This window comes from Balearica regulorum, chromosome 9 (assembly GCF_011004875.1).
Source record: "Balearica regulorum gibbericeps isolate bBalReg1 chromosome 9, bBalReg1.pri, whole genome shotgun sequence".
Taxonomy (NCBI): Eukaryota; Metazoa; Chordata; class Aves; order Gruiformes; family Gruidae; genus Balearica; species Balearica regulorum.
In genome coordinates, this window is record NC_046192.1 from 16,362,614 (window position 1) to 16,374,399 (window position 11,786).

The window sequence follows — 11,786 nt, forward strand, 5'->3', positions numbered from 1 at the left end:
CTTGATTTCCAGGAAAATCAAAGTGAATTTGGTAAAACACAAAAAAAAAAAGAGAAGGGAAATGATAAAAAAGAAAACAAGAACAATTATCATTTCTCCTCACAAAGAAAAAACCTGAAGCTGACAAAAACATTTCATTGTTTTCAGTGTTTTGAAGTTTTCTTAAAAAAAAAAAAAGAGTAAAATTTATTTTTGCTTTGAAAAGTAATTTTCTCAGAGAAAACTCAGTGTTTTGTTTACAAACTTTTCATTCCATAAAAAGCCCTCTGATGGACGATTTCTAGCTGGCTGTGCTTTGTGGGCCCCATCCCAGCACCCCGAGTGCGTCCCAGGCTGCGATGCTGCAGCCCACCCACCGCCGGGCTATGGGCTCCGTATTATTGCAGGTGGGGAACCGAGGTACAGCCCAGGCAGGGTCCCTGCTCCACCAGCCTGAACCTGCCTCCCGTTCTGCAGCTGGGGCTCCTCTGGCCAGCCTCTTGCCCAGATATCTAATTAGAGGCTTTCCAAGGTGCTCAGCACTCTCTGCCAGCTATGGACAAGTATTTTGGGGATTCAGCCTTCTCGAATGAGTTGCTGAACACCTCCCCTTCTGCAATGTAGTGAGCGGCTCAGCCCCGTGTCTGGGGCTGCTCTAAGGCATCACGGAAGCATCCCTCACCTCATAGGAGTCCGTAGTGTTGCATGAAAAGCAAACCCGTCTTGAAGCAGAGGTGCATTGACTGTGTCTTGTGAAAGCTACACATGCAAATACTCCCCTTTTCCTCTTCTTTCAGGAAGCAAAGACGTTGCTGCGGCGCCATAAGCTGGAGTCTCACCTCTTGCAGGTGGCTGCGGCCAGCCTCGGGTACACCTACACGGAGCCGGTAATGCCTGGGTCTGCTATGGCAAGGACTTTTAGGAGTTCACAGCTGCCCTCTCCTGTAAAGCAAGTCCCGTGTAGGTGACTCAGGAGCTGGGTCTTGGCCCAGTTTGTTCCCTGTGGGAAAATGGTGATGCCAGAGCAAGGGAGGCAGCTGTTCCTGGGGTGAAGGAGAAGCAGACACAGCCTAATGCTGCTCTCCTGATGTGGTGTCTGGCTGTGTCTCAGCCACTGCCATGGTGGTGGGGTGGGACAGAGAAGGCTGGGCAAGCTGGCCACCTTCCATACTCCTTGTACGATGCCAGTTTGGGTTTGGGATAAGTTTTCCATTTGGTCACCCGAGGCAATTCCCTGAAGTTGTGTGGGATGGATCCATACCAGAGAGGCTGGCTGATGTCCCTGGGCGCGAGGCAGAGCAGGCAGCTCCCTGGCTTCAGTTAGAGCATTAAATTAAGAATCACGACCTCTCTCTTTCCCCACAGAACTACTGGAACAGGTACGGTGCCCGCCAGGATGAGCACAGGTGAGCCCGCCTTGGTCCCCGCAGCGGGGCTGTAAAGGGGACATGCCTATGATGGGGTACCAGCCTGCCACTCGGGGGGTGCTGCCCACCCACCCCAGCACACTATCGTGGTTGAATTAGGGCCCTGTGCCCCTTACCATTACAAACATTCCCACAAGCACCTTATTTTATCTGAGTGCCTTAAGACCAGCAACAGTCTAGAGAGAACTTGGTCAATGAGGCAAGCGGCACTGTTCAGGTTTAGTTGGTGTCTGTGCTTTGCTGGTGGAAACCATTGTTCCTGTTACCAAAAAGCCATGGTTTTTCCATGGGACAGGATGTGGGCTTCTACTTGGTTGTGGCATTTGTACAAAGTACCAATGTGCCCATTTTTTTCATATATTGGTTACCAAGGAGTGCAAAACAGCACAATTCCCAGAACTGGATACCTGTGGCTAAAGTCATGATATTCCTCTTCTCCCTTGCTTCTCAGCGTCCCATCAAGTATCAGCAGTGAACCGGAGGATGGGCCCCGGCTGTCCCTGGCAAAGAAACCCATGCCAAAACCAGATCGAGAGTTGAAGGAGGGTAAGTCTGATGAAGATATTTCAACAAAATCAGAAGGTTTTTTTCTGTTGCTAGAGACTACAGACTGCAAAGGTTGGCAGCTGAGCAATGAGGGCCAATCCTGCCTGAGGGGGTTTGAGAGACAGAGAAGCCTCTGTTGCTGCCATCGCATTTCTTGGTCTCTGGATCCCACCAGCACTGCTCTGCTCTTGGACTTGCTGTTCCCACCTGCTGAGCTGCTCAGTGCAGAACCTTGAGATGCAGACCTGGGAGGCTTGTTCCTCCCCACCATGGGGAAGGTGGCACCAACAAACAGGAGTCTTTTCCCCAGGGGCTTTTAAGATTAAAATGTTCTCTGTTGTCCAGGCTGCAGAAGGATGGATGCTGAAGGCATTAAGTTTTGGGAACTCCAGTCCTGATGCTTTGCTAAGTGCACTGTTTGCAGACTGACTTGTGATTGCATGTCTTGACTTACATAAAATCACTTGGTTTTAAAGCCAGTCAGCAGAGATTTCAACTGATTTCAGCACATTCTTGTCAGCCACAGAAAATACCATAACATCTTCTACTAAAGACAAGATTTCCCCCATAACAATTTTGAAAAACTATATCGTGGCCAAATCCCAAAGCGTGCTCCTCGCTGCAGAACAATGGGATCTCAAGCCAGGAGGTGTCTTGTGTCTCTAGTGGGCCAGCTCCACGGCAGCAGGCAACTAAACCTCCCTGCAATGCAACAGATGGTCGCGTTTTTGGGGGGATTTCACAGCTTTCCATGGCCCAAGTTGTCCCCAGCTGCTCAGTGTGTTGTTCAGGGTATTGTTATCCCTTCTCTAGCCGTATGTAATATAGGTGAATACCACAGGAAGATCTTGAAGACCTTGCTTAAGCCAAGAGCTGGTTGATTTATATTTGTTGGCATGTTTACCTTCTATAATCAAATAATTTCAGAGTGTGTCTTTCTCTGGTTTTTTTGTTCTGTCTATGCTTTTATTCTGGTTTAGTTGCAGAATGTTTTCAAGTTTACAAAGAAAACTGAAAAATTTCAAAAAGAAAATGGGATTTTTGTCCATCCAGCTGCTTCCTTTCTCTGTTGTCTTTTTTCTGTCTCTCTTTTCACTTGGAAAAAGAAGAATTTTCTACTTCTCTCCTTCCCCCCTTCCTCCTTTTCACCAATTCCTTCACTTCCAAAAGTACAAAGAATACTCCAGTTTCTTTGGGGTGTTTTTCACAGAGCATACACATGGGAAACGGGTCTCTCTGCTGGTGCTTAGAAGTGGTGGGGGTGAGGAAGGCAGCTGGGAGCGCACTGCCTGTGTGGGACAAGGATTCAGCGTTCACGGCACAGGGCAGCCCTAGCTAGAAGAAACTTCCCAGTGGCAAGTGATGCCTTCCAGGTTCATCCCTTGTGTGCCTACGGCTGCGAAGAGCAACATCCGAGCCGGAAGACTCAGCCCTGAGTTGGAGTGTGCCCAGAGTTTGGATTTCAGAGTCCTGTTTCTGATCCAGCTGCATTTATAATAAATGCTATTATTGAGCAACAAGAACAGCAAAGTGAACATAAGGAACATCCCATCTTTTCTGCTTCCAGGAAACCTAAGTCTTCAGAAACAAAGTCGTGGGCTAGTGGTGGGGCTCTGCCCTCAGAGTTACATGTCCTCCATAGGCCAGGGAGACCTTCCAAAAACACAGTGTGCCTCAATGGACAGGAAAAGTAGTAATTATAAGTGGTGTAACAGAGAATTTTCCTTGTGCCACACGGTGAGAGGAGCTCTGCAGCTCCTGTTTCCTCTGTTTTATTGTGGCTCTGTGACAACAGATAATTTTTCCCATGATTTAGATGCATTTCACCTTCTTCCTGGAGAAACATCTGGTTTAGGTTTTTTGCTTTTGTCATTTCTTTCCTTTGCTCTCATCAAGGAGATGAGGGGAATAGGCTTCAGAAGACGGTAATTTAGTGTCCTTGCTGTGTTTTTCTGATGAGGCAAATTTGGCAGGGATGGATCCAAACTTCTGTAAAGAGATAATCTCTCTCTTCTCCTTGCCCATTCGCTCAGCACATAGTAAGGCTCAGTTGCCCCATACCAGGTGGAGGGTCGGCAGTGTGGAAGCCCAGCCACAGTTATATTCTCATCCCAGGGATGCTATATGGGACCTCCAAAACATAGCCAAGCCACCGGCTGCTGGCAGGCAGAGAGACACAGCTCAGAGGCAGGGAGGGAGGGATGACAGGGACAGCCACAGCAGCTCCTTTGCCTCTGTGGAGGAGGGTTGTCTTCAGGGTCCTCCTGCTTGCCCACTCCCAGCCCCCCCTTGGTGGAGCACAGGTGATGCTTGCTGCAAGCTCAGCACCATGTCAGGTTTTCTATGTGGGTAAAAGACAAAAATCCTCACTGATGACAATCGCAGAGAGCAGCTTTGCATGCCAAGCCGGCAAGAGCCACACAGCGCAAACGCAATGGAAACTTATGGCTGCTGGGCAGGAGAGCCAGGTTAGCTGGTGTCTGTGTCCCTCATCGTGTCCCACGGGTTTTGGCATTTTCAGGCTGTGGTCCCTGCATTTACAAGGCAGCTAATGAGAAGGTGGAAAATGCTGATGCTCTTGCAGCAAATTGAGTTCATCTCTGGGTGTTTCCTACGCTTCTGTTTCTTTTGTTGCTGATGTGAGGCCAAACTGCTCTCTGCTGTGAAGCTTTCCCTGGCAGCATACCCGTGTGACTTCAGCTGGCCCTCAGCCACGGTACGAGATGTCACCGAGGCCAGGGCATGTTCAGCAGGGTCATTTTTGTGTCTCTCCTTCCATCAGGGGGTCCGCTTCTCTACAGCGACGTGAAGTTTGTCTACAACTCGCAGCAGCTGAATGGCACCCAGCGAGTACTCCTGGATAATGTCATCTCGGAGGAGCAGTGCCGAGAGCTTCACAGGGTGGCCAGCGTGAGTAGGCAATGCCCCTGGGGGGGACATGACTGCCACCTGGGCTGAGTGCCTGATGTCCTCCCCAGCATCTGGCTTGTGAGAGCTGAATGTGTGGTCAGCCCCTGGAGAGGCTCTGGGTTCATGGCTCATTCTTGAGTGTTGCAACTGATGCCAGGATGCCCGTGGAGAGCAGTCAGACACTTATCCCCGTAATGCACCCATAACTGCAGCACAGGAGCTGCTGCTCCATCTTGGGCCATTCTTAGAAACATGCTGCAAGACAGAGCCCATGCAGAAATAGCTCTTTGTCCCATGTTAACACAACCCCAAAGGATGCTCATCCACAAGCCTGGTTGAGCCTTCTCATTTGTTGTCAACTGAGCCTGGGGAGGGACGGAGGGTGCCTGAACATCCCCAGTTGGGAGGTAGGTGGCTGTTTTCCAGCATCTCAGAATGGATTGTGCTCATGGAGAGCTGCAGTGCCTTTCCACCCAACTCACCTGTCCTGGTGAATGCAGCCCTGGGGTATTTGGGGAAGAGGGTCCCAGATGCTTCCATTGCAGCTCCCCTTCTCCTAGGGAACCAGTTTACCACTCACCAGTGTTCATGTCTTTCAGGGAATCATGTTGGCTGGAGATGGTTACAGGGGCAAAACCTCCCCCCACACTCCGAACGAGAGATTTGAAGGAGCCACTGTCCTCAAAGCCCTCAAGGTACAGCTCCCTCCTCCTCCTCCTGCACCTCTCCGATACCCTCTTCCCAGCTAGTGCACAGCACTGACCCTCTCTTGCCCCTTCTCCTTGCCCAGTACGGCTACGAGGGTCGTGTCCCACTGAAGAGCGCCCGGCTTTTCTACGACATCAGCGAGAAGGCTCGCAGGATCGTCGAGTCCTACTTCCTGCTGAACTCCACACTCTACTTCTCCTACACACACCTGGTGTGCCGCACCGCCCTCTCCGGTGAGGGCTCGGGGGGCTGGCGACGGGGCAGGGCTGGAAGGACAGGAGGGGTTCAGCCTCCCATGGGGGGGGTTATGAGTGGGGCAGCCAAGCCTGAGAGTAGCTCTGTTTTGCCTGATGCTTAAACTGGTGGGTAAGGGCTGAGCAAAGTCACCATCCCCACAGCAGCAAAGGTGGGCACTACTGTCCTGAAGCAGCTCATTTTTGAGGTGTCTCTTGTTTTTCATGTCTCCAACTCTTCCTCTTTTCTCCTTCCTCTTCTCTTGCCTCCTCTCACCGTCCCTTCTCCTTTCCACCCCCCCCAGCTCTCCATCTCACTTCCCTGCAGTAAGGAATAAGCAGAGCTGTGCAGATCTGAGTCCTCAGATGCTGCCTTTTCTCCCCAGCCTTTCCTTTCCTCCTCTCACCTGTGCACACCATCCAGAGTGGGGTCGGGGCAGGCTCCCCCGCAGTGATGGACCCCACAGAGCATGGCATTTCCATCTCATCCACCCCTTCTCCTTCCCCCTTCCTCCACATGGTCCTGCCCAGGCCAGCAGGAGAGGAGGAACGACCTGAGCCACCCCATCCACGCTGACAACTGCCTCTTGGACCCTGAGGCCAACGAGTGCTGGAAGGAGCCTCCTGCCTACACCTTTCGGGATTACAGGTAGATAGGAAGGGGGGCCTGCTGCTGGGCACCCTCCCCAAGGCAGGGCATCCTGCTCCACAGGCTCTAAGTCCTGCAGCTGGTACCTCCCAGCCATGGCAGAAGTGAGATCCAGCAGGTAGTTTCTGGCAGCCACGAGCATCGTGGCTAAGCTTCAAGCCAGAGTTTAGCTGTAATGGCTCTGTGATATTTTAGGGTTGGGAGATTCCAGGTGTGGCCCACAGGACTGTGTCTCTGTCAGGTGTTTTTGGTGCAGAACGGGAGGGTGAGAGCTGATGGGAACCAGGGGACATTTTGAGAATTGTTACCTAGCCAAGGAGAGATCTGCTGGTTCTCGGCTGTGGCTCCAAGATGGGGGCAGTTTGGGTGGCCCCGGCTGGCCCCACAGCAGGACCCCCCCCGCCCAGCAGCCCCTCACCCATGTGTCGGTGGAGCGATGCAGGATCAGCCCTGGAGGTGGGGGTCAGCGTTGAGCCCTCCCTGCTGCTCCCCTCACAGAGGTCTCCTGCTTCCTCCCCCAGTGCCCTCCTGTACATGAACGCGGATTTTGAAGGAGGAGAGTTCATTTTCACTGAGATGGATGCCAAAACTGTGACGGTAAGTCAGTGCTGTGAACCAAACACCGTTCCTCAGCAGCCTGTGCTGAGGCTCTGGGCTTCCCAGGCAGCCTGTGGCTCCTACCTTGCAAAGACCCCATACAAAATCCTGCTGGCAGAGGTGCACAACCTTCTGTGCCCTGCCCTGAGGCTGTGCCGAGCAGGAAACCTGCAGATCAGAGGGATGGCTGAGAGTCGTCCCTGCCTGGAGGACTGCTGAGCTCCCACCCCATCTCGTGGCCAAACACGAAGCAATGTCTCTACATATGCAGTGCCTGGCCCAGAGCGGGTCACAGTGGTGGACACCAGTCCCTGAGAGGGATGGGGCACAGGCACAAATCCCTACCCCTGCATGTGGCCATTTGGGAGGCTGGGGACCCCCTCTGTGAGCATCTGGCCACCATGCTGGTGCTCTGAAGTCCACTAGGTGCTGGAAGGCAGATTGCATCTACCTAAGACCAGAGAGTTGATTTGGTTGGCACTTCTGCCCCTGAGGTCCTGCAGGACACCTTTTGTGGACTCAGCAGAGAGAAGAGGTGTTTCACAGCCCGTGCCAGGGTTAGCCTGAACCTCGAGTTATGCCGTGACCCTATTTTGCCATAGGTGGTCACCTGCAGGCTTTGCAAGGACTCCATGCCACCATCTCCTTTCTGCATGATGTCTGTGCAGCAGGACCAAGCCTCACACCTCCCTATTTACCCCACACATTTTTACAGCTATGCTCGGAGCTCTGCACGTCCTCCAGAGCAGCTCACTCTGTCTTGGGGCAATGGCCAGTAAGATCCCAGGCCCTGGGCCATGGCGAGCTCAGACATGGCCAGTGCATGCAGCCATGCTGCTCCTGCCACCCTGGTGTCACCTGTTTTCCCACAGGCCTCCATCAAACCAAAGTGTGGGCGAATGATCAGCTTCTCGTCGGGCGGTGAGAACCCCCATGGGGTGAAGGCGGTTACCAAAGGCCAGCGGTGCGCTGTGGCTCTCTGGTTCACCTTGGACCCGCTTTACAGAGAGCTGGTGAGTCCCTCCATCATGATGTGAGGGGAGCTGTGGGGTACCCAGCATCCTGGAGGAACCTGGACCAATCTTCATTACCCAGTCCCAGCACATCTGTTTTCCCCCCCCCGCCATCACACTCCCTGCAGCAGCATTCCCATCTGCTGCACCACAGGGACGTGAGCCAGTGGCCCCAGGACCAAATGGTTTTCCCTGCCAGCCATGCTCCTGGGCACCCATCAGCCTGGGCCCATGGGGTGCAGGACCAGGCTGGGGTGCTGAGCAGGGTGCGGGAGGGCTCTACACAGGGCTGGGCTGGCCATTTCTGACACCTAGTGGCAATAAACCGATGAACAGGGAAGTCCTCCACAGCCATCCGCAGCTCAGAGCGATGTGCAGCTGCTGCCAGGTCCTCAAAGGCGGTTGGCAGCCTGAAGTCCATGGGGCTGGGCACCTGGATGCCTTGGAAAATCTGGGCTGTGGTGCCTTTCACCAGGCAACTGTTCCAGCCCCTGTCTCCTTCAACAGCAATTCTGGTCTGTAAGACTAGAAGATAAAAGACCAAGCAAAAGGAAATGCAAGGAGAGTGCAAAACCCTCCTGCCTTTGCCTTGTGAACCAGGTGGCTGCAAGATTTTGGGAGAAGCTTGTTGTCACTTTACTGTGTCTCTGTTTTTTGGTGCTAGCTGAAATTCCTCCATGCTTGGTGCATGTGTGGAGGGACATCATCCCTGCCCAGGGAGCTGGAAATCCCTGTCACGCAGAGGGGCAGGAGGAGGGTATGCTGTGGCAGTGGCTGCTAGTGAAGTGTGATAAGGGAATAGTAATACATCAGCTCTGCCCCATGCATTGCAGCCCCTGGAGGGAGGAGGGAATTTTGTTTAGGGGTGCAAAGTGATTTGGTTAATTTTGCCCAGCAAATCCCTAGCACAAGTCCCAGGCTGTCCCTTGTCCTCTCAGCTACACTGCTGGTCCTTGGATGAACTGCTTGCTGGGGGTCCTCCCAGCTGAGCCACACTAAGGTGAGAGCAGGCGCTGAAGCTCTGCTGTTATGTTTTTTTCCCTTCTCCTCCTGCAGGAACGAATCCAGGCAGATGAAGTGATTGCGATGTTGGACCAGGAGCATCTAGGACCCAGTGAAATGAACATCAACCCAAAGGATGAGCTATGAACTAGGCCAAAGACTTTTTCTATTAAATATTTATTTAATATTGTTAATCTTATTAGAACCCTTCTATTTTTGTACAGAGCTGCTGTATAAATTAACAGGTTAATATGATTGTGGAGTTTCAGGCGTGCCTCTTCTGTGTTTAGCACAGCTCTTGCTGGGACCCCTCATCTCTGTGCCAGCATCTCCTGCTGCGACTGACTCTGTGTCTGGGATTCCCTGTCCTTCCCTGGCACTTCTCAGGATGTATTCAGGCCCACTGTAACCCCTTGAATAACCCCCTTTTTTTTTTTGTCAGCCAGAAATAGCTGCTTCTCTTTAGCCTCTGCTAGAGAAATATCTCAGGTGTGATAACAGACCAGTATTCCTGCCCCTGCTAAGTGCTGGCTGAAGACCCAGGCAGTGCTGCCCTTGGGGAAACTGGAGCACAAGTCAGTTATTTCCATCTCAGAGCCCTTCACCATTTGAAATATGCTTTTTAGGGAAAAAACAAAGCAAAACCCAGGTCCTAGCAAAATGCATATCTCCCTGTAGCCATGCAAAGCTGGCATTTGGGCATTAATTCTGAGCAGAGCTTCCAGAAGTCACCTGCTGGGCAGGGCCATGAGCTGTGCCCAGCCGAGAAGGGGGTTGATTTCCAGCTGACTCTGGTGAAATAGGGTCTATCACTCATGTTCAATCCCTGCTCTTGCTAGTGGCCTGGGATGTATGAAAGAAACTGCTTCACATCCCATGCTTTTTGCTTCTAGCCCAGTGCTGCTGCTGGTAAAACCCAAGGTTAGAAGTCACCGTTTCCAGATCCATTTTGGAAAGCAGCTGAAAGGCTCAGGAATGTTATAGTGCCATGGTGTTGGGTGATCATAGTGCAGCATTGTACTCCGGATGTCCTGGCTGCATCCTCCCATCCTGACAGTGCAGGAGCAGCAGTTGTTCTTGGTGTGGTAGCATCTGTTTCCTCAGAGTATTTCTGACCCAGTCTGAGGGTGTTGCAGTGAAAGCACATGCTGCTTATCACAAGAGATTTACTATGATGCCAGTAACTGCTGCTAAGCTAGTACATCATCCCTCTCCCAGCATTAAATTAACTAAAACTCCTCTGTGTGTGGGATCAGAGCAGCCCCTACCTCAGTCAAAATGAACACTGAAGTCACAGAACTGCCCACATTCCAGACATAGGGCCAGCTTTTATTTTGACCCAATGGCTGCTTCTGCTGCTAGAAAACAGTTCCTAAAAGGAAGGTGGCAGCAATTTTTACTGTTGAATTTACTGCAAGGCTGCTGTCTCTCCAGAAAGCACTGCAGGGATCTCGGCTGGAGTTTGCATCCCTGAGCAGCTTTGCTCAGTTCCCTGCTGCATTGGCACTTTCTCAGTCCTTTTCTGCTCCCCTCTGCCAGCTTTGGCATTTCCAGGACTTAAAATCCACAATAGGGAATTGTCTTTTCATGCAGCTTGTGCCTACCCAAATCTTCCATGCTCAGCAGCACCCTCTTCTCATGCAGTCACTGGCTGCAAAGGCCATAGACAAGGATGGTCCTTCTGTAGAGACCTCCTCAAAAGCTGGTCCTGGGCAAGATAAAGAGGAACTCAGCACATCTGGAAAAACAAATGCCCAGACTGTGAAGGGGGCACCATTACTGCCAAGAAAATGATGTAAGGGTCATTTGGTGCACCTCCTCCACTGTGGAAGCTGCAGGGGAGAAAGCTCTTGAGTGTTTCTGAGCCACTAGTGTAGTTTGTTTCTTGGAGGTTATCCCCCTTCCTTATAGACTGTTGAAAAGATTCATTGTGTTGGCTCCCCAACCCCCCACCCCCATCTGCACCACACTAGTGCATCCAAGGCTTGACTCATACATGCTGTACCTTCAGCATGAGTTGTGCTGCCATCCCCCGACAAGCACTTCTGCCTGAGTGCATCCTGCAGAGCTTCCCCCCCCCCCCCCAAGGAGCTCAGTGCAGACCCTGCCCTCCTGGGGGCTGCAGGGATCCCACCAGCTGGTCCTCCTGTGGGGAGGTGGGCAGGGCATCGCAGGTCATGGTTTGTTTGCTGCTGTGGTGGTTAGCCAGAGCTGTGTCTAAATCCAGGGGAAATAAACTAAACAACATCTGGGCCTGTCTTTGTCTTTCTTTAGCCAAGTATTAGAAGGGAAGACTGGGGGGGTATATGTTGTTTGTCTGACGATGGTGCCTCTCCCTTTTGGGGTTTCCTGCCCCAGGCCCTAGGGCACATGCACCACCCCCCCCACCCCCACCCCCCGCCAGGTGCTGGAGGAGCGTCAGAGACACTGATGTGGACAGGATTAAGCGAAGTTGCGTGCATGCATTTGCCTGTCTGTCCATCTCCTTTGCTCCGTGTCCAGCTGCCTAATAACTTGGGTACCACTGGCACACTTCAGGCAATTTGGAGAGCAGGAGGGTGTCATAGCCCTGTGTGCTGCTGGGGTGTGCAGCAGGCTGGGGAGCAAAGCAGGGCTCTGGACGGCTCCTACTGAAACAGCAGCTTTGGTGGAGAATGGCAGAGCAGCCTCAGAAGGATGCAACATTTCAGGACTCAATTGCAAACACGAACCCCAAATCCAC

The 11,786-nt window shown here is 52.2% G+C and overlaps 1 protein-coding gene across 1 annotated transcript in view; it reads left to right on the top strand.

The window, feature by feature from the left end:
- The window catches only part of P3H2 (prolyl 3-hydroxylase 2), a 75,097-nt gene extending 63,783 nt beyond the window's left edge, over positions 1-11,314 (top strand). Inside the window, exons 6-15 of the mRNA XM_075761249.1 lie at positions 777-866; positions 1,345-1,385; positions 1,858-1,952; positions 4,735-4,862; positions 5,462-5,557; positions 5,653-5,803; positions 6,335-6,452; positions 6,974-7,049; positions 7,922-8,062; positions 9,119-11,314. Coding sequence (XP_075617364.1) covers positions 777-866; positions 1,345-1,385; positions 1,858-1,952; positions 4,735-4,862; positions 5,462-5,557; positions 5,653-5,803; positions 6,335-6,452; positions 6,974-7,049; positions 7,922-8,062; positions 9,119-9,211 — 1,029 coding nt within the window. The 3' untranslated portion in view covers positions 9,212-11,314. The remainder of the gene's footprint in view (positions 1-776; positions 867-1,344; positions 1,386-1,857; positions 1,953-4,734; positions 4,863-5,461; positions 5,558-5,652; positions 5,804-6,334; positions 6,453-6,973; positions 7,050-7,921; positions 8,063-9,118) is intronic.
- Positions 11,315-11,786: the final 472 nt, after the last annotated feature.